General features: G+C 42.0%; 1 protein-coding gene across 5 annotated transcripts in view; it reads left to right on the top strand.

Moving 5' to 3' along the window:
• Nucleotides 1-23,016, top strand: part of LOC139392571 (endothelin-converting enzyme 2-like) — an 85,823-nt gene extending 62,807 nt beyond the window's left edge. For all 5 annotated transcript variants that reach the window (XM_071140624.1, XM_071140623.1, XM_071140628.1 and 2 more), the window contains 11 exons: nt 2,128-2,270; nt 16,326-16,440; nt 16,779-16,889; nt 17,532-17,630; nt 17,906-17,983; nt 18,175-18,278; nt 18,597-18,707; nt 18,817-18,884; nt 19,044-19,234; nt 19,615-19,710; nt 20,125-23,016. In XM_071140624.1, the coding sequence (XP_070996725.1) occupies nt 2,128-2,270; nt 16,326-16,440; nt 16,779-16,889; nt 17,532-17,630; nt 17,906-17,983; nt 18,175-18,278; nt 18,597-18,707; nt 18,817-18,884; nt 19,044-19,234; nt 19,615-19,710; nt 20,125-20,301 (1,293 nt within the window). In that variant the 3' untranslated portion in view covers nt 20,302-23,016. The remainder of the gene's footprint in view (nt 1-2,127; nt 2,271-16,325; nt 16,441-16,778; nt 16,890-17,531; nt 17,631-17,905; nt 17,984-18,174; nt 18,279-18,596; nt 18,708-18,816; nt 18,885-19,043; nt 19,235-19,614; nt 19,711-20,124) is intronic.
• The last annotated feature ends 2,653 nt before the right edge of the window (nt 23,017-25,669 follow it).

The following is a 25,669-nucleotide window of genomic DNA, read 5'->3' as shown; positions in this document are numbered from 1 at the left end:
TCATTGTTTAAGGATAAACATAAATACTTTACTGAGAAACGGTAGCCAAAGGATCACAGTACACTAGAAAAACAACAAACACTAGGTCTCAAACTCACTCGGGGAAACAAACACACACAGGAAATAAATTCAAGCTTCTGCAAAGGACAACAGAAAACACACCTCTTTCAGAGAAATCATAATGAGTAAATAGAATACACCTGAGTTTTATTAATGCCACTAGGACCGTCTCTGCTGCCCAATAGTGACAGGTGGAACCATGGCAGTGGGAGCTCCTTCAAGACTGTTGGAAAAGCATTACCTGGTTGAGAGAATTACAGGAGTGTGCAAAGCTGTCATCAAGGCAAAGGGTGGCTACTTTGAAGAATCTCAAATATAAAATATATTTAGATTTGTTTAACACTTTTTTGGTTACTACATTATTCCATGTGTGTTATTTCATAGTTTTGATGTCTCACTATTATTCTACAATGTAGAAAATAGTAAAAAATAAAGAAAAACTCTTGAATGACTAGGTGTGTCCAAACTTTTGACTGGTACTGTATGTGTAGAATAATTTTGTATTTAGAATGGGCCATAACATACACCTATCAGAACAGGGGCAGGTGAAAATGACATGTCATCCGACAACGCTTTTCCCACTGTTCATTTTCATGCCAGCCAGGTAGGTAACGTGCTTTATTTTAGGAAAGTTGAGAAGTAAATATATTATGCCAAGGCTATAGAAAACTAGTGGGATCCTCCTCTTTTTAATAGAGACCATCAAACTCTGTTTTCTCACATAATTGCATAGCATAACCTATAGAAATGTTGGCAACATGGGTTAATAGGAACACTTATTTAATTCCATGCATCAAGCAGCTTTGAGATGCTGGCTCTCGTTGCGCAACAGGTGATCCTATTCCGCTTAAACTCTGAATGCCAGGGCTCTCATGAAGTGTTTGATTTAATTTTCAATTGCATTTGCATTGATGTCAGAGTGATTAGACAATAGAGCGTTGAGTTCCAAGCCATTAGGTACCGGCATCAGAATGCAGTTTTGGAGATGCTTAGTTACGGTCACATGGAATTTGACGGCAGTCATGACTCGTGACTGTTGTTGTGGCGGTAATATATATTGTGTCAAAATTCTGGTATTGTGACCACACTAATTCTTAAGCATGTTACAATGCATCATAAGGATTGTCAGAAAAAACAGGTAGTCACACTATATTTGTATTTATTTAATTTTATTTAACCTTTATTTTACTTGGCAAGTTTGTATTTACTGTACTTTTTTTGTGCATTAAAGACCAAACAACTAAACAACAGCCTCCATCCCATCATCTTTCTCCCTCCCTGCTCTGTCCTCGGCTCCCACGTTCTGGATTAAAGCAGTTTGGATGTGGGTCTGGGGCTGAGGGCTGAGGATTTTACTGTAATACCCCTTCATACCCTCCAGGATAGGGGCGGCTGTGATTGCGTCTGGGACCTGGAATGCAAATTTACGAGGGCTGCAGGGTCCTCTCACTGTTTTGTCTCTCTCTCTTTTTCTCTCTCTCTGTCTAAATATTATGGATAATTTGGTTTAGTTTTAAGGAATAGTTTACAAATCAAAGGTTGCGTTCAGATTCTCTACCCTTCTCCAAAAGTGTGCACTTGTTCACTCCCACTAATGCATTTAAAATCATTGGTTTGGATCAAGCTTGGCTGGAGGGAATTTCCACCATATTCCTTACGCGAGTCCATTCCTTTTAAGTCCATGGGGGGAGTGTATTAGTGCAAACTTCGGGAGAAGTGTAGAGAATTGGAATGTAGCCTAAATCACACTCAAAAAAATTGAAGTTTGTCAGACTGTTTCAGACCTGAAATGCAGTCTAATGTTCTTGCCATATAGTATTGTGGTTAGTCCACCATCTATATGGAGGGAATTCCAACTGCTTAAAAAAACAATACAATGTTGAGATCTGTTGTGTGGATCCAACAATATGCCTCGTGAATTGAATAGATACAAAATTGTGTCTAAATTAAAATATGCAGTTATGTGGGACACTTTTGAGTTCTGAAAATGTCTAAAAACATTGTTTTTGTGTTGAACTGTCTTTTTCATACGGGTGACCCCTGACCTCTAACCTCTCTCGCCCTCAGCTGTTGGCTCCGGCAGTGGACTGGCTGGACTACCTGTCCTCTGCCCTGTCCCCTCTGGACCTGAACGACACAGAGCCTGTGGTGCTATATGCCAAGGAGTACTTGCAGCAGGTGTCTGACCTGATCAACAAGACCGAGCGCAGGTAAGGACCTGGACGGAACTCAACCTGTTCGTACTTATCCCCCGTCAGCCAAAGGTCAGGTCACGTGGTCAGGAAATACTCCAAGGTCCATCCGTAACACATTGTGACAGCTGAATCGGCAGCCATGCTTCTGCGCTACCAGTTTTTTTCATGTCTTGTCCTGGAGGCAGAACTGCGATTTTTTTCTACACAAGGTCAGGTTTAAAATGTAATGACTGTGGCTGTGCCAGCAACTGACAATTCCGCAAAGCTGCCTCCAGAACAAGATTCATGACAAAAAACACAAACCTGCTATAATATCTCCCATAGGAGAACATTTGGCACGTCTTTATGACCCTAATGAAGCTAATTTCTTAATCAATCCCATATACTACGTTCTTACAAAAAAGTTTTTAAATTCTCTAGTAATGCCAATATTGAAGACTATCAAATGCTTCTCAAAGATGCCCTCTGGTGGTAGCACTAACTAGCATTAATGGTAAAAATGTCTTACAATTAAATAACGTGCCATAGAATTCTGCAGCAACCCGCAAGGTGTGCTGCAGTATGATGCAACTTTTAAAGGAGGAACCACTATTGGTAGAGTTTTTAAAGTGACTATGCATAGATAATAACAGAGAGTAGCAGCAGTACAAATAGTCTTGGTAGCCATTTGATTAGATGTTCAGGAGTCTTATTGCTTGGGGGTTGAAGCTGTTTAGAAGCAACTTGGACCTAGACTTGGCGCTCCGGTACCGCTTGCCGTGCGGTAGCAGAGAGAACAGTCCATGATTAGGGTGGCTGAAGTATTTGACAATTTTTAGGGCCTTCCTCTGACACCACCTGGTATAGAGGTCCTGGATGGCAGGAAGCTTGGCCCCAGTGATATACTGGGCCGTTCACACTCTACCCTCTGTAGTGCCTTGCGGTCGGAGGCCGAGCAGTTGCCATACCAGGCGATGATGCAACCAGTCAGGATGCTCTTGATGGTGCAGCTGTAGAACCCGTTGAGGGTACAACTGAATGCCTTCAACTGAAATGTGTCTTCCGCATTTAACCCTCTGAATCAGAGAGGTGTTGGGGTCTGGAGTACAGGTGGGGACTGAGCATGTGCACCTGATGGACCCCCATGTTGAGGATCAGCGTGACCGATGTGTTGTTACCTACCCTTACCCCCAGGGGTGGCCCATCAGGAAGTCCAGGATCCAGTTGCAGAGGGAGGTGTTTAGTCCCAGGGTCCGTAGCTTATTGATGAGCTTTGAGGGCACTCTGGTGTTGAACGGTGAGCTGTAGTCAATGAATAGCATTCTCACATAGGTGTTCCTTTTGTCCAGGTGGGAAAGGGCAGTGTGGAGTGCAATAGAGATTGCATCATCTGTGGATCTGTTAGGCTAGTATGCAAATTGAAGTGGGTCTAGGGTTTCTGGGATAATGGTGTTGATGTGAGCCATGACCAGCCTTTCAAAGCACTTCATGGCTACAGACGTGAGTGCTACGGGTCGGTAGTCATTTAGGCAGGTTATCTTACAAGATGAGCGACCCAGGAATGTGTGTGCTTTGGGGACCTTTAACAGAATGTGACTGGCAGAACGGGGGTTGTATGTGGAGGATGAGGGCTGCAGTAGATATCTCAGATAGGGGGGAGTGAGGCCTAAGACGGTTTTATAAATAAGGATCAACCAGTGGGTCTTGTACGGGTATACAGAGATGAGCAGTTTACAGATGCCTATAGAGTGCAGTGATGTGTCCTATATGGAGCATTGGTGGCAAATCTGATGGCCGAATGGTAAAGCACATCTAGTCGCTCGAGAGCACCCTTACCTGCTGTTCTATAAATTATGTCTCTATAATCTATCATGTGTAGGATGAGAGAAGGACAGTGTACCATCTAGTCATACTCCCAAGTACTTGTATGAGGTGACTACCTCAAGCTCTAAATCCTCATAGGTAGTAATCACACCTGTGGGGAGGGGGGCATTCTTCTTACCAAACCACATGAATTTTGTTTTTGAGGTGTTTAGAACAAGGTTAAGGACAGAGAAAGCTTGTTGGACACTAAGACCACTTTGTTGTAGAGAGTTTAACACAAATTCAGAGGGGCCAGTTGAGTATAAGACTGTATCATATGCATATAAATGGATGAGAGAGCTTCCTACTGCCTGAGCTATTTTGTTGATGTAAATTGAGAAGACCATGGGGCCTAGGATTGAGCCTTGGGGTATTCCCTTGGTGACAAACAGTGGCTGAGACAGCAGATGTTCTGACTTTATACACTGCACCCTTTGAGAGAGGTAGTTAGAAAACCAGGCCAAAGACCCTTCAGAGATACCAATACTCCTTAGCCGGCCCACAAGAATGGAAGGGTCTACCGTATAAAAAGCTTTGGCCAAGTCAAACAAAAATAGCAGCACAATATTGCTTAGAATCAAGGGCAGTGGTGACATAGTTGAGGACCTTTAAGGTTGTAGTGACACATCCATAACATGAGTGAAAACCAGATTGCATTCCAGATAGAATACTATAGACATAAAGAATGCCAGTCAGTTGGTTATTGACAAGTTTTTCCATCTTTTTGATAAACAGGGCAACATAAAAATTGGCCTATAGCAGTTAGAATCAGCTTGATCTCCCTCTTTAAATAAAGGACTAACTGTGGCTGTCTTAAAAGCAATGGGAACCTCCTCAGAGAGGAGAGACAGGTTAAAAAGGTCAGAGATCGGCCTGGCGAGTATAGGGGCAGCAACCTTAAAGAATAAAGGGTCTAAACCATCTGACCAAGATGTTTTTTTGGCGTCAAGTTTAAGGAGCTCCTTTAGCACCTCGGACTCAGTGACCGCCTGCAGGAAGAAACTTTGTAGCGGGGCAGGGGAAAAGGAGGGAGGAGCATCTGGGCTAGTTGCATTAGAAGGGGTGGGAGGTGAGGAAATGTTTGATGGGCAAGGAGGCATGGCTGAGTCAAATAGGAATTCTGACTTAATGAAGTGGTGATTAAAGAGCTCAGCTATGTGCTTCTTGTCAGTAACAACCACATCAACATTAAGCGATGTGGGCAGCTGTTAGGAGGAGGGTTTATACTCCAGGTCTTTAACCATTTTCCAGAACTTCTTGGGGTTAGACTCACAGAGTGAGAACTGCTCCTTATAAAGGTACTTACTTTGGCCTTCCGGATAGCCTGAGTGCACTTATTTCTCATTTGCCTGAATGAGAGCCAGTCAGCCTGAGTATGCGTGTGCCAATCCTTTCGCTAAATGCTGTTCTTGAGGTGGAGTAACTGCAAGATCATCGTCGAACCAGGGGCTGAACCTGTATTTATTTCTCATTTTCTTCATGGGGGTGTGTTTGTTAACAATATCACTGAAGATAAGCTTCTTCGAAAAGAGGGGATCAAGCTGATTCTATATACATTTTCAGAGGCCAGGTCATGAAGGAAGGCTTGCTCATTAAAGTTTTTTGACTGAGCAGCCATTACGAACACAGGCTGTAACACAGTGATCACTAAGGTCTTTACAGAAAACCCCAGACTGGTACCTATCAGGATTGTTTGTGAGGATAACATCGAGGAGAGTAACCTTTTCTGGGTGTTTGGAGTCATACCTTGTGGGATTGGTAATAATCTGAGAAAGATTTAGGGAGTCCAATTGCTTTAGGACTTGGTCAGGTGGTATAAGCATGTCCCAGTTTAGGTCACCTAGCAGGACAAATTCAGACTTAGTGTAAGGGGCCAGGTGAGAGCTTAGGGCAGGTAGGGTACAGGCTGGTGCTGATGGAGGACGATAACACCCAGCAACAGTCATGGTGGCAACAGTCATAATGGTTAAAACCAGCAAATCACATTGTTTGGGGACAGACTTGGTGGAGACAATCGAGCACTGAAGGTGATCCTTGGTAAAGATTACCACTCCCCCACCTTTGGAAGATCTGTCTTTACGAAAAAGGTTAACATCAGTATTCAAAACACTCTTTCTTAACCATGTGTCATTAATGACCAACACATCTGGATTGTAGCTGTGAACCCACAATTTCAATTGATCCATTTTAGTTAATAAGCTTCTACTGTTAACGTGCAGAAAACCCAGGCTTTTACGAGATCAGAAATCAGTGAAACAGATATCAGAGCAAAGATCTGGGGAAGAGCACCAAAACATTTCTGTAGTAGTGAAGGTCCCCAAGAGCACAGTAGCCTCTATGATTCTTAAATGGAAGAAGTTTGTAACCACCAACTCTTCCTAGAGCTGGCTGCCCGGCCAAACTGAGCAATCGGTGGAGAAGAGACTTGGTCAGAGAGGTAACCAAGAACCCGTTGGCCATTCTGACAGAGCTCTAGAGATTCGCTGTGGAGAAGGGAAAACCTTCCAGAAGAACAGCCATCTCTGCAGAACTCCACCAATCAGACCTTTATGGTAGAGTGGCCAGACGGAAGCCACTCCTCAGTAAAAGGCACATGACAGCCTGCATGGAGTTGGCCAAAAGCTATCTAAAGGACTCATAGACCATGAGAAACAAGATTTTCTGTCCTGAATGCCAAGTGTTTTACTCTGGAGGAAACCTGACACCATCCCTACCGTGAAACATGGTGTTGGCAGCATCATGCTGTGGCGATGCTTTTCAGCTGTAGGTACTGGGAGACTTGTCCGGATCAAGGGGAAGATGAAGGGAGTAAAGTACAGAGAGATCCTTGATAAAAACCTGCTCTCAGACCGGGGCGAAGGTTCACCTTCCAACAGGCCAACGACCCTAAGCACACAGCCAAGACAACGCAGGAGGGGCTTCGGGACAAGTATCTGAATTTTCTTGAATGGCCTAGCCAGTGCCCAGACTTGAGAGGATCTGTGAGAAGAATGGAAGAAACTCCCCAAATACAGGTGTGCCAAGCTTGTAGCATCATACCCAAGTAGACTCGAGGCTGTAATAACTGCCAAAGGTGCTTCAACAAAGTACTGAGTAAAGGGTCTGAATACTTATGTAAATGTGTAATTTTTTTATACATTTGCTGTTTTTCCTTGTCATTATGGGGTTTTGTGTGTAGATTGATTTTTAGAATAAGTCTGTAACGTACAAAGCCAAAGCCCCCCAATGGGAGAGCATAAACTACAAGGAAATTCTCAAAGCTGCTAATGAGTACCTTGAAGACCTTGTACTTAGCCGGTGGGAATTCCTGTAGGGTGCCCCACTCAGGCAGTGATTCTGCTGGCAACACTAGCTGCAGTAACCCATGGGGAGGGGGCCACACTTGGACATTCAGAGATGGTGCATATTATTGTGGACCTGGTGGCACAAAATCATCAGAGGTCTGACTGCACAGAGATCCTTGGGAATATGGTCACAACTGGGGATCAGCGTGTGTGTGTTTCTGGGAAAGGGGTTGTATCTGATCTCCATCAGCTAGGACTTGACAATGGTTAATCCATTTTTGCCCGTTTTTACTCAATTATGCATGCCTTCTCATACAGCTGCAACTTTTATATATTTGTAAATCAAATCCTTTCTTGAGTTCTGGGATGAAACAACTGTTGAGCATCTGAGTGTCTGGTTGCTTGTGGGGGAAAGGGTTGTGTGTGTCCCACAACTGTTACTAGGGAGTAAAGATGTTAGGGACAATATAGGATGAATCACAATAATTGTTTGCTAAAATAATAATTGCTTGCCAAAGTGTAATTTTTGTAATTGCAATCCTGGTAATGAACTATCTGCATTATTACAAATATTAATTGTTAATTATGGAAATTAAGATACGCAGGGTTTTTTATATATGTGTGTGTGTATATATATATATATATATATATATACATATATACATACACACACACACACACACACACACACAGAGAGAGCGAGAGATACAATTAGCTTATATATATTTTTTAAAGCCATGAAATCATTTTCTGGAATATTCCAAGCTGTTTAAAGGCACAGCCAATTTAGTGTATGTAAACTTCTGACCCACTGGAATTGTGATACAGTGAATTTTAAGTGAAATAATCTGTCTGTAAACAATTGTTGGAAAGATTACTTGTCATGCACCAAGTAGATGTCCTACCCGACTTGCCAGAACTATTGTTTGTTATGAAGAAATTTGTGGAATGGTTGAAAAACGAGTTTTAAAAGACTCCATTTACACTCCATTTTGACTCTCCTGCGCCTGACTTCCCTGCCACCTATACACACGGCGCTGACAATATGACTAAAGAGTTAGTCGGGGTGATTTTCCACAAATAGACAGGTATTTTCCTTTCCATGGTAGCAAGATGTATTCGATAGATCTTCTACGAGGCTATGGATGAATTCTAATTGCGGATTTAAAAGAGAACAAGAATCACAGTACAAATACTTATTTTCCACCCTAATTTGCAAATAAATTCATAAAAAAATCCTACAATTTTCCAGATTTTTTTTCTCATTTTGTCTGTCATAGTTGAAGTGTACCTATGATGAATATTACAGGCCTCATCTTTTTAAGTGGGAGAACTTGCACAATTGGTGGCTGACTAAATATTTTTTTGCCCCACTGTATCCTTGTATTGCTACTGATATATCATCAAATTAAATATGTAAGTGAGTGGAACGAATTGCAAAAATCTCTGAAGCTGGAGACTCACATCTCCCTCACTAGCTTTAAGCACCAGCTGTCAGAGCAGCTTACAGATCACTGCACCTGTACATAGCCCATCTGTAAACAGCCCATCTATCTACCTACCTCATCCCCATACTGGTATTTATTTATTTTGCTCCTTTGCATCCCAGTATCTCTACCTGCACATTCATTTTCTGCCAATCTACCATTCCAGTGTTTAATTGCTATATTGTAATTACTTCGCCACCATGGCCTATTTATTTCCTTAACTTACCTCATTTGCACTCACTGTATAAAGACTTTTTGTTTTCCTTTGTTCTACTATATTATTGACTTTATGTTTTGTTTATTCCATGTGTAACTCTGTGTTGTTGTATGTGTCGAATTGTTACGCTTTATCTTGGCCAGGACGCAGTTGCAAATGAGAACTTGTTCTAAACTAGCCTACCTGGTTAAATAAAGGTGAAAAAAAAGTATCAGAAATGGCTAATACATGAATGTTATCTGATGTTAGCAAGTTATTGATTTCATGAACCTTATTTCTAAGGCTACATATATTAATATGGGCTATTTTCAGCCCTTTCCTGGGTAGCTTATCAAAAAAATAAAATTCATTCAGCAGTCCATTAATCAATTGATGTGTGCTGCGGGGTTGAGGATATGAACCATGGGCTTTGCTCTGTCATCCCTTCCAGGCTTCTGGAATGGAGGGTGGGCCATGAGCCTGTCATAGCGGACGTACGCAATGTCCCCACGGGCTCTGGCAGCGTTCATGGCTGGGATCAGTTCTTTCCTCTTCTGGCGCATAACTTCAGGATAGTCCTTGTTGAGGAAGATATACGTTCCTCTCAAGTTCTTGGCTCTTTCCAGAACAGCTACCTTGAACCTCAGGAACTTGACCACTATCGGCCTGGGCCTATCACCTGGGCCGGTGGTGGGTTTCCCAGTCCTGTGGGCACTCCACCTCAATTTTCCTGTGGTCCATCTTCAATTTCTCAGAGATCATTTCCCTGACTTTGTCCTCAGACTCCGTCCAGTTCTCGTGGAGATTCTGCAATTCCATCCACAACCATGTTGTTCCGCCTTGATTGTCCCTCGAGATAATTAGATTTATCAGTCATTGTTATCATGGATTCACACACAGAACTGATGTCCTCTCTCAATGACTTACAGGTTACTCTCAGCTTGCCGTTCTCCTGTTTCAACTCATCGAGCTGACTCTGGGAGAACTGCAAACTGTTCTTCAGTTTCTGGACCTCTCTAGTCAGGTTGTCCATTCTTTTGTTAGTGGAATCCATGAGTATTTGGACAAAACACTTGAAGCTATTTTCTTGTTGTCGTAACAACTGATTGTAGGTCTCTTTTTGTTCATTTAAAAGATCCTTCATGTGTGATAGAGAGACACCACTGTCTTCAACGGTACTCCCGCCGGCTTAGGTCTTTGTCATGGTAGCTAGCAAAGTATGTTACGCTGTTACTCCTCGCAGTTCCAGACAGGGCAGATCACGGGGAAAATTGAAAACGACAAACAACAGTGATCTAGACAGCCACAATGGCAAACCGTGTCGCGGGCTGCATTCAAGAAAACCTCTCTAGCTTAACATCCAGCTAGTTTAGCAGCTAGTCTAGCTGCGATGCCAAATAGCTCCTCAGACCCGTCCTTGGTCAGCAGGATCAGTGGATAGAGACATGCAGGCCCAGCAACTGATGCCAACTGTGTCGCAGAATCCAAACTAAGAATCAACAATTACCTAGAGCTAATGCTGCAGATAACAAGACTGGGTGATTTGAAAAGTTATAGTCAATTGAGCAATAATAAAATAATACTTTTAGCAAAAAAATGTATCTTTAATTTACAATCTGTAGAAACTATGAGAATAGAAAGGTTCAGAGCTTTTGTGAATCATCACAGTACAGTTGAAAAATATGTGGCAATTAGAAATCCAATGTGGATGGTGTTAAGAGATAAATTGGAGGGATTGAATGGAGCTGAAGGGTTGGACTGATAACAACACTTGAAGTGAACCTCGATTTGAACAGGGCTACTTCTTCATTACACAAAGGAAAAACCTCAACCAATTTCTAAAGACTGGTGACATCCAGTGGAAGCGGTAGGAATTGCAAGAAGGTCCCTTAGAAATCTGGATTCCCAATGAAATCTCATTGAAAAGAGTGACCTAAAAAAAGGGTTTCCTCAGGGTTTCGCCTGCTACATAAGTTCTGTTATACTCACAGACATGGTTCAAACAGTTTTAGAAACTTCAGAGTGTTTTCTATCACAATCCACTAATAATATGCATATCTTATCTTCTGAGGATGAGTAGCAGGCAGTTGACTTTGGGCATGCATTTCATCCGGATGTGAAAATACTGCCCCCTGTCACCAAGAAATGTCCTTATTTTTGAAAGAAAAGCACATTTTTTGTCCTTTAAAATAACATCCAATTTATCAGAAATACAGTTGTTGATGTTGTAAATTACTATTGTAGCTGGAAACGGCAGATTTTTAATTGAATATCTACAGTTGAAGTCCGAAGTTTACATATACTTAGGTCATTAAAACTTGTTTTTGAACCACTCCACAAATTTATTAACAAACTGTAGTTTTGGCAAGTCGGTTAGGACATAATTTTTCCAACAATTATTTACAGACAGATTATTTCACTGTAACAGAATTCCAGTGGGTCAGAAGTTTACGTACACTAAGTTAACTGTGACTTAAACTTGTTATGGCTGCAATCCCCCTATCGGGATAAGTGTCATCAACAACCACTGAATAGCATAGCGCTACATTCAATAAATATTACTACAAATATTTATATTCATGAAATCACAAGTGCAATATAGGAAAACACAGTTTAGCCTTTTGTTAATCTACCTGTCGTGTCAGATTTTGAAATTATGCTTTACAGCGAAAGCAATCCAAGCGTTTGTGTAAGTTTAATCGATCGCATAGCAAAACATTATGTACACTAAGCATTAAGTATTAAGTAGCTAGGTCACGAAAATCTGAAAAGCAATCAAATTAATTGTTTACCTTTTGATCTTCGGATGTTTTCACTGACGAGACTCCCAGTTACACAACAAATGTTCCGTTTGTTTGTCGCGTTATGTTCAGAAATCCACAGGAAAGAGCGGTCACGACAACGCAGACGTAAATACCAAATCGGTTCCATAATGTCCACAGAAACATGGCAAACATTTTGTATAATCAATCCTCAGTTTGTTTTTAAAATATATAATCGATAATATATCAACCCGCAAATAGCTGTACAAATTCTGTTGCGCGAGCAAAACTCATGTGACCACTTGACGCGATGTTATCGTTCTGGCTCATTTTTCAAAATAAAAGCCTGAAACTATGTCTGAAGACTGTTGACACCCTGAGGAAGCGATAGGAAAAGGAATCTGGTTCATATCCCTTTAAATCCAGCAAAGGGAGGCTATGGAACATGTAGTTTTCAAAATAAAAGCCACTTCCTATTTTGTTTTTCCTTAGGGTTTCGCCTGCAATATCAGTTCTGTTATACTCACAGACAATATTTTGACAGTTTTGGAAACTTTAGAGTGTTTTCTATCCAATACTAATAATAATATATTAGCAACTGCGACTGAGGAGCTGGCCGTTTACAATGGGCACCTTTTCATCCAAGCTACTCAATACTGCCCCTGCAGCCATAAAAAGTTAAACAGCTTGGAAAATTCCAGAAAATTATTTCATGGCTTTAGATGCTTCTGATAGGCTAATTGACATCATTTGAGTCAATTGGAAGAGTACCTGTGGATGTATTTCAAGTCCTACCTTCAAACTCAGTGCCTCTGCTTGACATCATGGGAAAATCAAAAGAAATCAGCCAAGACCTCAGAAAAAAAGTTGTAGATCTCCACAAGTCTGGTTCATCCTTGGGAGCAATTTCCAAACGCCTGAAGGTACCACGTTCATCTGTACAAACAATAGTACGCAAGTATAAACACCATGGGACCATGCAGCCGTCATACCACTCAGGAAGGAGACTCCTTCTGTTTCCTAGAGATTCATGTATTTTGGTTCGAGAAGTGCAAATCAATCCCAGAGCAACCGCAACGGACCTTGTGAAGATAATGGAGGAAACGGGTACAAAAGTATCTATATCCACAGTAAATCGAGTCCTATATTGACATAACCTGAAAGGCCACTCAGCAAGGAAGAAGCCACTGCTCCAAAACCGCCATAAAAAAGCCAGACTATGGTTTTCAAGTGCACATAGGGACAAAGATTGTACTTTTTGGAGAAATGTCCTCTGGTCTGATGAAACAAAAATATACCTGTTTGGCCATAATGACCATCGTTATATTTGGAGGAAAAGGGGGAGGCTTGCAAGCCGAAGAACACCATCCCAACCGTGAAGCACGGGGGTGGCAGCATCATGTTGTGCGGGTGCTTTGCTGCAGGAGGGACTGGTGCACTTTATAAAATAGATGGCATAATGAGGGATTAAAATTATGTCGATTATATTGAAGCAACATCTCAAAACATCAGTCAGGAAGTTAACGCTTGGTCGAAAGAGTCTCCCAAATGAACAATGACCCTAAGCATACTTCCAAAGTTGTGGCAAAATGGCTTAAGGACAACAAAGTCAAGGTGTTGGAGTGGCCATCACAAAGCCCTGACCTCAATCCTATAGAACATTTGTGGGCAGAACTGAAAAAGCGTGTGCGAGCAAGGAGGCCTTACAAACCTGACTCAGTTACACCAGCTCTGTCGAGAGGAATGGGATAAAATTCACCAAACTTATTGTGGGAAGCTTGTGGGTGGCTCCCGGAGCGTTTGACCCAATGTAAACAATTTAAAGGCAATGAATGCTACCAAATACTAATAGAGTGTATGTAAACTTCTGACCCCCTGGGAATGTGATGAAATAAATAAAAACTTAAATAAATCACTCTTTACTACTATTCTGACACTTCACGTTCTTAAAATAATGTGGTGATCCTAACTGACCGGGGGACAGGGGATTTTTTACTCTGATTAAATGGCAGGAATTGTGAAAAACTGAGTTTAAAAGTATTTGGCTAAGGTGTATGTAAACTTCAGACTTCAACTGTACATAGGTGTGTACCCATTATCAGCAACCATCACTCATGTGTTCCAATGTCACATTGTGTTAACCTTGGATTAGCTATCTCTTTAAAAGGTTAATTGATCATCAGAGAACCATTTTGCAGTTATGTTAGCACAGCTGAAAACCTGTTCTGATTTAATTAATCAATCAAATTGGCCATCTTTATACTAGTTGAGTATCCGGAGCATCAGCATTTGTGTGTTCGATTACAGGCTCAAAATGGCTAGAAACAAAAAACCTTCTTCTGAAACTCTAAGGCTATTCCATGTGAGAAACTGCGAAGAAACTGAAAATCTCGTACAATGCTGTGTACTATTCCCTTCTCAGAACAGCACAAACTGGCTCTAACCAGAATAGAAAGAGGAGTGGGAGGCCCCGGTGCACATCTGAACAAGAGGACAAGTACATTAGAATGTCTAGTTTGAGAAACAGATGCCTCACAAGTCCTCAACTGGCAGCTTCATTAAATAGTTCTCAATGTCAACAGTGAAGAGGTGACTCCGGGATGCTGGCCTTGTGGCAGAGTTCCTCTGTCCAGTGTCTGTGTTCTTTTGCCCATCTTAATCTTTTATTTTTACTGGCCAGTCTTAGATATGGCTTTTTCTTTGCAACTCTGCCTAGAAGGCCAGCATCCCGGAGTCGCCTCTTCACTGTTGCCGTTGAGACTGGTTATTTGCGCGTACTATTTAATGAAGCTGCCAGTTGAGGACTCCTTAGTCAAATAGCCCTTTCACACCGAGCTGTCTGTTTTTAAAATACTAGCACACAGGTTGGACACCCATGCATACCCCACAAGACATGCCACCAGAGGTCTCTTCACAGTCCCCAAGTCCAGAACAGACTATGAGAGGCGCACAGTACTACATAGAGCCTTGACTACAGGGATCTCTATTCCACATCAGGTAACTCGTGCAGGCAGTAGAATCAGATTGAAAAAGCAAGTAAAAATACACACTTATGGAACTACAAGAGACACACGCAAAGGTACAGACACATGCATACGCACACATTGTGATATTGCTGTATAGAACATTTTGTGTTGTGGATATGTGGTGGTGTAGGGATGTTATATGATGTACTGTTTTATATTTAGCTAATTCAGTACAAACAGTTCACTGTTTTATCTTTTGTTTTATATGTCATGTGGGTGCTTTGGTGTGTTTGAACCCCAATACAAAAAAATACATGGCGGTTGGAACGAAAAATCTCAAGTTTGGACTCATCAGATTTCCACTGGTCTTATGTCCATGTTCCTCGTGTTCCTTTGCCCAAGCAAGTCTCTTCTTATTATTGGTGTCCTTCAATAGTGGTTTCTTTGCAGCAATTTGACCATGAAGGCCTGATTCACTCAGTCTTCTCTGAAAAGTTGATGTTGAGATGTGTGTTACTTGAACTCTGAAACATTTATTTGGGCTGCAATTTCTGAGGCTGGTAACTCTAATTAACTTATCCTCTGCAGCAGAGGTAATTCTAGGTCTTCCTATCCTGTGGCGGTCTTCATGAGAGCCAGTTTCATCATAGTGCTTGATGGTTTTTGCGACTGCACTTGAAGAAACTTTCAACGTTCTTCAAATTTTTCCCGAATTGACTGACCTTCATGTCTTAAAGTAATGATGGACTGATATTTCTCTTTTCTTACTTGAGCTGTTCTTGCCATAATATGGACTTGGTCTTTTTACCAAAAAGGGATATCTTCTGTATACCACCTCTACCTTGTCACAACACAACTGATTGGCTCAAATGCATTAAGGAGGAAAGAAATTCCACACATTTAACAAACACAGCTGTTAATTGAAATGCATTCCAGGTGACTACCTCATGAAGCTGGTTGAGAGAATGCCAAGTGTGTGCAAAGCTGTCAAGGCAAAGAGTGGCTACTAAAATATATTTTGATTTGTTTAACACTTTGTTGGTTACTACATGATTCCAAATGTGTTATTTCATAGTTTTGATGTCTTCACTATTATTCTACAATGTAGAAAATAGTAAAAAAAATAAAAAATATAGTAAAGATAAACCATTTAAATAGTAGGCGTGTCAACTTTTGACTGGTACTGTATATGGCTGTTTATTTAAAATATATATATATTTAACCTTTAACTAGGCAAGTAAGTTAAGAACAAATTATGATTTACAATGACGGCCTACATTATGCATATAGTCTTCATAGAAAGTGTTACCAAAATTGTTTATATAACCTGACCATAACATGATGAAATACGTCATAATAACGTCCATGCAACCAGCTTTGCCCATGAGGAAACACAGTCATTGGATTGCCCCAACTATTGACTGTCGTTGTTTTTTCTTTTCTTATCCTTGTCACCAACTTGTCCTCATGTTGCCTCTTCCTCCCGTCTCTCCTCATCTCTCCCTGTTTCTCCCTGTCTCTCCCCGCCCTCAGCCTGCTCAACAACTACATGATCTGGAACTTGGTGCAGAAAGGAGCGTCCAGTCTGGACCAGCGCTTTGAGAACGCCCAGGACAAGCTGCTAGAGAGCCTGTATGGAACCAAGAAGGTGTGTTTTTAGGCTGAGTCCTACTTTTGGCTTCGGTTAAAAGTAGTGCCCTAGGGATAACCCTGCGTCAGGAAATACCTTGTTAGGGCCAGTTTCCCAGACACAGATAAAGCCTAGTCCTCGACTAAAAAGGAATTTCAATGGAGATTCTCTGTTGAGCATGCTTTTTAGTCCAGGACTATGCTTAATCTGTGTCAGGGTAACTAGACCTGGTGATTTTTATGTGAGACTCTGTTTGGGCTCACAGCAAGGAATGTATGCTGCCTCAGCACAGTAAACAGCTGGTGAGAAACTTATCTCGTGTGTGTGTGTGTGTGTGTGTGTTTGTGTTCGCTCAGTCCTGCACACCTCGATGGCAGACCTGCATTGGGAACACAGATGACACGCTCGGCTTTGCCCTGGGAGCACTCTTTGTCAAAGCTACGTTTGATAAACACAGCAAAGAGATTGTGAGTATAATAGGTGCACAACTGCATTAGTCTATTCAAGTGTTTTACCATGGTGAACAATCCATGACTGTCCCCTAGTGGTTACCATGTATAGGCCTAATGAAAGGTAATCATAAAATTATCTTATTTGCTAGGACATTATAATTTTCATGAATAATCTATTTTAAATGCTTAAATGTTTATGAATACTTATAAATGCTTTGTATAATGTTACAAATGCTTATGAATTGTACAGATTATAATGTTTATATATTTCCTGTAAATTATTATAAATGTTTACGTTTAAATACTAATTTAGTAATAGTTCTCTGTCCTGCAGAGGGGAGAGACCAATATAGGAGAGAAAAAACATGCTATTAAAATGGAGAGATTGTTATTGGGTAGAGAAAAGAGGGGTAAGTAGAAGAGAGCGACATGGAAGGGGAGAGAGAGGAGGCACAGAAGAAGGGCTGGTAGCTTTATACAGGTTGGAAATAGACTCTCACGTGCAAGTGTTCTTGGTTTTTATTATAATTCGTGAGGATTCAGATTGCCACGGGTATTTAGTCCATATCTAAGTGTAATTGTCAAAGAAGGATCTACGTCATCTTTCCCTCTTTCTTGCTTCTTACATTTAATGTCTGTCTCTCACCCCACAATAAGGCAGAGGGGATGATCAATGAAATCCGTACTGCCTTCAAAGATGCTCTTGATCACCTCAAGTGGATGGACAAACAAACGCGTCAGGCAGCCAAAGACAAGGTCAGAGATGATGTCACCTACTGGATAGGCGATGTATGGGTGCCAGAGGCTATCTATGTCTGTGAAAGAATGTGTGTGTGCGCGCGCGTGCACATGCATACCTGTGCACACCTGCGCACATGTAAGAGAGAGAGGACAGGGAGGGATGGGTTTACAGGTTACAATACAGTAGTTAGCCCTCTTTTTCCAGACCTCCAAATGTTGAAACCAGGAGGTTTCTTGTCCCGTTCCTCCATCTTGCCCTCTCTTATCCCTTTTGCTCTCTTGGTCTTCAGGCAGACGCCATCTACGACATGATTGGATTCCCTGACTTCATCCTGGAACCCAAAGAACTGGATGATGTTTATGACGGGGTGAGTTAGTACCTTTTGTTGAGATGTGTCATGATTGACACATACATTGAGCCCCATACATTGAACCCTGTGAGTTCTTCAAACAAGTTGAAGTTGAAGGTGAAATGACAAGGACACCTTTTAATGTTTCTAATCAGTGAGTAATTATTTATTGCCCGTCTTTCTGTCTGTATGTCTGTCTCTCTCCACAGTATGACGTCTCGGAAGAAAACTTCTTCCAGAACGCACTCAACTTCTACAATTTCTCTGCCAGGGTGATGGCCGATCAGCTCCGCAAGCCGCCCAACAGAGACCAGTGAGTCTTCATCAGCTGCACTCATCATCATTATCAACATCACCATCGTCATTTGATCTGAAATTGCGCTCTATTCCCTATAAAGTGCACAAATTTGACTCTGGTCAAACACTACATTAAGTTGGATGCTTTTTGCTCCAGTGTTGTCTGGTGTCACGGAGGACAGGCTCATTGTATTGGCTTGAGCACAATGAATGGAACGGTATCAAACACATACTATCCCATTAAGCCCATTTCAGAATGACAATTAGTCGTCCTACTCTCACCAGCTTTTACAGGTTTGCTTTTTTATACACATCTCTGCCATCATCCTTCTAGATGGAGTATGACCCCTCCCACAGTCAACGCCTACTACATGCCCACCAAGAATGGCATTGTCTTCCCAGCTGGAATCCTTCAGGCACCCTTTTATGCCCAGGATCACCCCAAGTGAGTGTGTGTGTGTGTGTGTGTGTGTGTGTGTGTGTGTGTGTGTGTGTGTGTATGTGCGCGTATGTGTGCTCACTTGCTTTTCTGACCCCATGTGAATTCTCTGCAGAGCACTGAACTTCGGGGGGATAGGAGTGGTGATGGGACACGAGCTCACTCATGCCTTTGATGACCAAGGTTAGTGTCCACATTTAACAGATTCCACAGAACTCATGGACGCATCCTCACAAAACACCAACTGACCAACACACACTAGCATGCATGCACAGACATGATTATTAGGTGTGCATGTTTGTGAAGATTAAGTATTTTTTAAGATGATTTTTCCTTAATCAGGCAGGGAATACGACAAAGACGGGAACCTTCGACCATGGTGGCAAAATTCCTCTGTGGAAGCATTTAAGAACCACACGGAATGCATGGTGGAGCAGTACAACAGGTTTACAATCAATGGGGAGCATATAAATGGCAAGCAGACGCTGGGAGAGAACATTGCTGACAACGGAGGCCTAAAGGCAGCCTATAAGGTGAGTAGGTCTCCCTACTTGATAATACATTTAGTTGCTCACATACTAACTTATTTATCACTGTAATAATTATTAACTGTAGTAAAGTTCAGTTATTTTGTAACAGTAATGGGGTTGAGCAGTTATAGCTCAATCCATTACTGCCAAATCCATTGCTATGTATTTATAAGCAATTGCATAAGCAATTGCATAGTTACTACTATGTAACAACATGTTACTATGATGATATTACGGTTTTATTTCACATGGTGTCAGTGGTGGGATCCTGGACAGCATGACTCTTATTATACTATACAATAGTCTTACTATACGTCACCTCAGGGCCATCAGAGTGGCGGATAATGTTATTATTGTAAAAACAAATGTCCTGTTGTGTTCAGGCGTACCAGGCGTGGGTGCAGGAGAATGGTGAGGAGAAGAGGCTGCCAGCGGTCAACCTGACCAATGACCAACTATTCTTTGTGGGATTTGCCCAGGTAGGTGATGGGAGTGTCAACTAGATGCGTTACACACATCCTGATAAAGTTCACGTATCAAATACTCATGATTAGGGCTCAGGGTTTGCATGACAATATCATAAGCTATAAAACTAGGGGCCCAAGTTTTTTCAAGTCAGGTCACGCTCTCAGGATGAACTCCTACATCATGATATAAGACAAGGGGGTGAAATGAGAGGGAGTTCACATGCAATTGGGGGTGAAAGTAAGAGTGGAATATTAATATTATCTCCAACTACTGTTGGAGAAGTGGATGAACAAATGTGGGTACAAATGAATAAAACACTATTTTGGAAACAGAATGAGTATAATATGCAACAGTTGGGAAGCTAGAGAGGAGAATAATCTAGCTACTGCCTGTTTAATTTATCGGAAGATCCTCTCTTCTCTCAGGTGTGGTGTTCCGTGCGAACCCCGGAGAGCGCCCACGAAGGACTCATGACGGACCCCCACAGCCCCCCAAAATACCGCGTCATCGGCACCCTCTCCAACTCGCCAGACTTTGCTGAGCACTTCCAATGCCCCACTGGCTCCCCTATGAACTCGGGTCACCGCTGCGTGGTGTGGTAGGGCCATAGAGAACCAGTGGGGGGTGCTGTCTGTGGAAGCTGCTTGGAGAATCAAGAGGAGGAGGAAGAGAACCTCTAACTAATCATCTGATGTTTTTTCTTCTAGTTTTCTTTTCTTTGTACATGATGCTGGATTACTAGTGGTTTGTAGGTAGAGCAGGACAGACTCAGGTGAGCGAGAGGGAGGCACGTCACATGGAGAGAAATGTTGTAATCTGCTGATGTGTGTGTAATTCCAGTGTTATGGTATTTTTCCTCTTTCTCCATGCCCCAGTCAACCCCTCCACCGGTGGGGCACAAAGGCACGTTTTATTTATTATTTGCTGGACTTGGTAGGGGGCCGGGGAGGAGGAGCCACTATAGACTGTCTATCCCCTCCCCTTTCTCTGTGCTACTGTGTTGTCTCTGTACTCGCTGTGTGTCCTGTTTACAATTTAAACCGGAGCCCTCTATTGACTGAGGGCTCTCACTGAAACCACTGTAACATCACAGGATGGATTCAGCTGCCTTTGTGACCTCACAGGAAGCACATAAACTTGGCTGTGACATCACAGGATGGGTTCAGCTGCCTCTATGACCTCACAGGAAGTGCAGAAACTTCACTGTGATTGAACATTGTATATGGCTTTATCTCACATGTCATCCCTATTCCCTATATTACTTGCCTTGAGGCACATAAGGCTTCCACAAGAGAGCACCACTGCTTCCGGCCTGCATTCCTTATATAGTATACACATAGTACAATGTGGCTGATGGAGCCATATAGACTCAGCTCTCCCTCTTTCTCTGTTACTTCACATGAAGTGCACTGGCTTCTGTGAGTCCTCACAGACACCACTTAGCTCCCTCTGTGACATCACAATGAATATTTTTGAATGTGCTTCATTGTGACCTCATAGCAGGGGCGAGGATCTTAATATTCAAAATATACAAAATCTAAATCATCATACACAAAATCAATAGACAGGTGAAAGCAATATTTAAGCCTACTGATAGGCCTTGCCACCATATTGCTTATAGCTCTCCCATTTCTTAAAGATTGGTGGAGAGCAGTTTGAGTACATAGAAAGGATACATAGGAAAGCCACTTAACAATGTTGATCCAACCAGGAGTAGGGTGCGTTGCCCCTAGATGCTGATCTTGGTTCAATTTAGCATTTTCCCCAACAATGGTTAAGATTAGGAATAGGGGAGGGAAAGCTGATCGTAGATCTGTATTTAAGGGAAACTTTACACTGAAGCATCAAACCACAAGATGAGCAGAGGTCCATCTGGGACCTACAGACAGTGATGGACTGGCTGTGACTCCGGTTGTAGGGACACTCACCACTTGCTTACCTGTGTGTTTTAGTTGTTGTTTTTTATTGGCATATTCTGAAGTTGACAAAGTTAAAATGACATTCTCATTTTTAAAACTGCTTTTTGCCAAAGATATTATTATTATCATTTTTTGTTCCTTGTCTCCAGTTGATTCTTTGTTTCTCTGTACGCTAAGGGGCCGAAGTTGTGTATGTGTGTATGAACAGCCTTCGAAGCTTGTTTGATGTTTACTGTGTTTAAGCTGTCAGCTTCATTGTAAAAGGACAGTTTCTGCATGTGTGTGTATGCTTGCGGTTGAGTGGGTGCGTGAGCTTGTATGTGTGTGTGCCTGTTTGTGGGTGCATCCGTGCATAGTGTGCATATGTACACGTGTGCATATGTTTGCAGATTGCTTTGATACTTCATCCCCACTTACGTTGGACTATCAACAATGTCAAGTCAGCTGCAGTGATTTCACCTCACATTCCCCAAAAATTTATTTGAAATGACTGGATATGTTGAAGAAGAAATATGTTCCTAAAGAACTCCTTGTTTGTACATGCTCTACTCCAAAGTGCTGCAAGACTGTCTTTTCGTGAGGGAGGATGGGTACAGGATACCTTTGTTAATCTGGATATTCTTGGACTCTTGTTCAATCAAGCTATGTTAATGTTTTATCTCTACTTGCTCCTGTCTGCACTTTGCAAAGTTGTTTCACTAGAAGACATGTGTCATTACTCATGAGCATACTAGCACTGCACCCCACCACACGATACACCAAATCCTAACCCATACAGGACAATCTCATTGTATCACGTCAGGTAGATGGAGTTGTGCTGTCTAATGTAAGACCATGAGGTTTAACCAATTACAGTCAGTTGATATTGGCTTCAATCAGAAGCCCTCCTGTTAGGTGAACATGCCCTGGAAAGATCTGCCATTCAATTTCACAACAATAAAGGACGCTGATGATTCATCCTCCCAGTTCATTATAACGGTCAGTATCATACATTTTGTGGAATCAAATATCTAACACAGAGAGAGTTAGCTATGTCTATTATGCACTACACATTTAGAATTGAGCGTTGTGCCCTCCAAACTCCATGACGAGGTACACAAGGCCAGAGGTTAGAAGTCAGGGGGAAGTGCTTTCACATAGAGGGTTGGTCGGGGTTAGCCTTAAATATTTACTTCATGAAATACACAGGTCTATATTTAAAGTGCAAGCAAAAATTATAACTTGAAAGTGTGTAAAAGCCTTTAATTAGCCAGCTAATGCCATTAAGTGTTCTCTATTTGGTCTGATGTGCTGTGTACCTGTCTGTCTCTGTCACTCCACAATTCTCTTATTTCTTCAGCCATCTAGTCATATACTTTTCACACTATCTGAACTGTATTAAAGCCTGGTGAAGAGAAAGCTATCATTTTACTTATTTACTTATGCTTTTTTATTCCTATGTGGAACATTATGCTAAAAGCTACCGGCCCGCATTTCTTGGAGATGAGTGTTGAAATTAAAAACATGACGTCAAAATAACTTCACTTTTAGTGACTTTTAAGGTCCATTTTGAGCTTTGATAGAAACAGGACTGCCAGCGAGACTAGACAAAAACCACCAGGGTTGTGTTCATTAGGGCATGCAACGGAAAACATAAAAAAACATTTTGCAATGTAAAAAATGAAAATGAGCATTTGTTATTGGAACAAGTCCAGGTAGTCCCTCACTGTTTCAGCCCATTTTCTTCTGTTTGGTGCCTAATGAAAACTGTCCTGTCAGTCAGCACCTGCCTAGCGACTTGCTAGTGCCTCTCTCCATCTCTCAGTGAGAAACAACTAAGCCGGTCTGCTGTCAAGTGATCACGGTCTGAAAAAACCTGTCTCAGGACAGGGTACATACATACAGCAGGCAGTCACTTCTGTGTCTTAAGTATGTCCCAACTGTATCTGGCATGGAAGACTTGTGCGAGAGCTGGTGTGCCATACTGAACAAATGTTCTATTGATTTAATGACATTAATTGTTGTCCAGTTGAAAAAGGATTGTATTGAAATAGATAACACGATTGAAGAGAATCGCACAGCTCTGCAAGGAGATGTTAATGATGGCAAATTCAATGAACTGATGAAAACTAATCAAGCACTCCAGGACAAGTAGTCTACAGAAATAAAGGAGCATAAAATCAATAAATTAACCCAAGACAAAGGCTACTTCTGGAGAAACCCTGATGAGAGGTCCCGCTCCTCCTCTCCATGACAGACGTTGGAGGGTGTCCTCTTACTTCTATCCACCCCTGTCTGACCAACACTCTAAAACCAGCGCCTCAGACTGGGCCGACAGAAGGCCGGAGGTGGCCCCGGACACGTGCGACGAGATGCCACACCTACGAGATGCCACACCGGACGGGGTAAGAAGAAACAACTACCAGAGGCAGAGGGGACCGTTCACACGGTCCCAGAACCCACGGGACTGAGTGTCTTCAATTTATCACGCAAGATATTGAGCCCTGCCCATGTCTCCTTGCTTGATAAAGGGTTATCTGTTGTGCCTACAACTCCGTGCAACGGTTTTGATGTTAAGGTAGACATGTACGTTTTTTAGAAACATCCGTTTAAGGGAATAATTTAGCTCCCCTATTTGTGATATTTCTACTGAACATGTAGGCTGCTCTGACTTCTTTTTTGAAGTAAGACTTTGCCAGTCCTGTCTGGTCCAGTGACGGTGGGTTGCTGGTGATGTCTGGTGAGGACCTGCCTTACAACAGGCCTACAAGCCCTCAGTCCAGCCTCTCTCAGCCTATTGCGAACAGTCTGAGCACTGATGGAGGGATTGTGAGTTCCTGGCGTAACTCGGGCAGTTGTTGCCATCCTGTACCTGTCCCGCAGGTGTGATGTTCGGATGTACCGATCCTGTGCAGGTGTTGTTACACATGGTCTGCCACTGCGAGGATGATCAGCTGTCTGACCTGTCTCCCTTTAGTGTTGTCTTAGGCATCTCACAGTACAGACATTGCAATGTATTGCCCTGGCCACATCTGCAGTCCTCATGCAGCATGCCTAAGGCACGTTCATGCAGATGAGCAGGGACCCTGGGCATCTTTTTTTGTGTTTTTCAGAGTCAGTAGAAAGGCCTCTTTAATGTCCTACGTTTTCATTACTGTGACCTTAATTGCCTACCGTCTGTAAGCTGTTAGTGTCTTAACGACCGTTCCACAGGTGCATGTTCATTAATTGTTTATGGTTCATTGAACAAGCATGGGAAACAGTGTTTAAACACTTTACAATGAAGATCTGTGAAGTTATTTGGATTTTTATGAATTATCTTTGAAAGACAAGGTCCTGAAAAGGGGACGTTTCTAGTTTAATCTTTCCATAATTTACCTAAGGATGAAAAAAAGCTTTGCTTGATTTACAATCTGAAACATCAGTCCTTACCCGCCCTGCTGATAAGGGTGGGTCGGTTATACTCATGGATAGGAACGTTTATGTTAATGAGTGTCATAGACAACTGCTTGACAACACATTTTACAAGAAACTCAAGTGACCCACTGTCCAATTTCAGAACACTATCTTTACTGTCCTAGATGGGTATTTAATTTCTGGTCAGATAGCCAAGAAGTTTTGTTACTTTTTGGTTATTTAAAACCCTAAAATGTTCACTTTCTACACTTTTACAAAATTACACAAGAATGTTACAAAACCTCCAGGGCGCCCTATTGTAGCGGGCGGGCATTGATGCAGTAATGGCCCCTCTATCAACTTCTGTTGACTTTTTTTACCACTTGCAGAACATCTCCCCGCCTTTGTAAAGGACACCAGCAGTATGATCTATATTATTGAATCTCTTGATCCTCTCCCTGAGAATACTTTGATAGTTAATTTTGATGTTGAGTCGTCATACCCAAATATTCCACACGAGGGCGGTATTGAAGCTATGGAACATTTTCTTCTGCAACGTGACCCTAATGAACTACCTTCCAGTGCATGCATTATAACATTGGCTGAAATAGTACTCAGACACAACTACTTCATGTTTCTAAATGATTTCTTTATTCAGATGAAGGGTACTGCTATG

This window comes from Oncorhynchus clarkii, chromosome 33 (assembly GCF_045791955.1).
Source record: "Oncorhynchus clarkii lewisi isolate Uvic-CL-2024 chromosome 33, UVic_Ocla_1.0, whole genome shotgun sequence".
NCBI classification, from domain to species: domain Eukaryota; kingdom Metazoa; phylum Chordata; class Actinopteri; order Salmoniformes; family Salmonidae; genus Oncorhynchus; species Oncorhynchus clarkii.
Note: the sequence above shows the minus strand (reverse complement) of the source record. Positions and strands in the feature narration are given on the sequence as shown.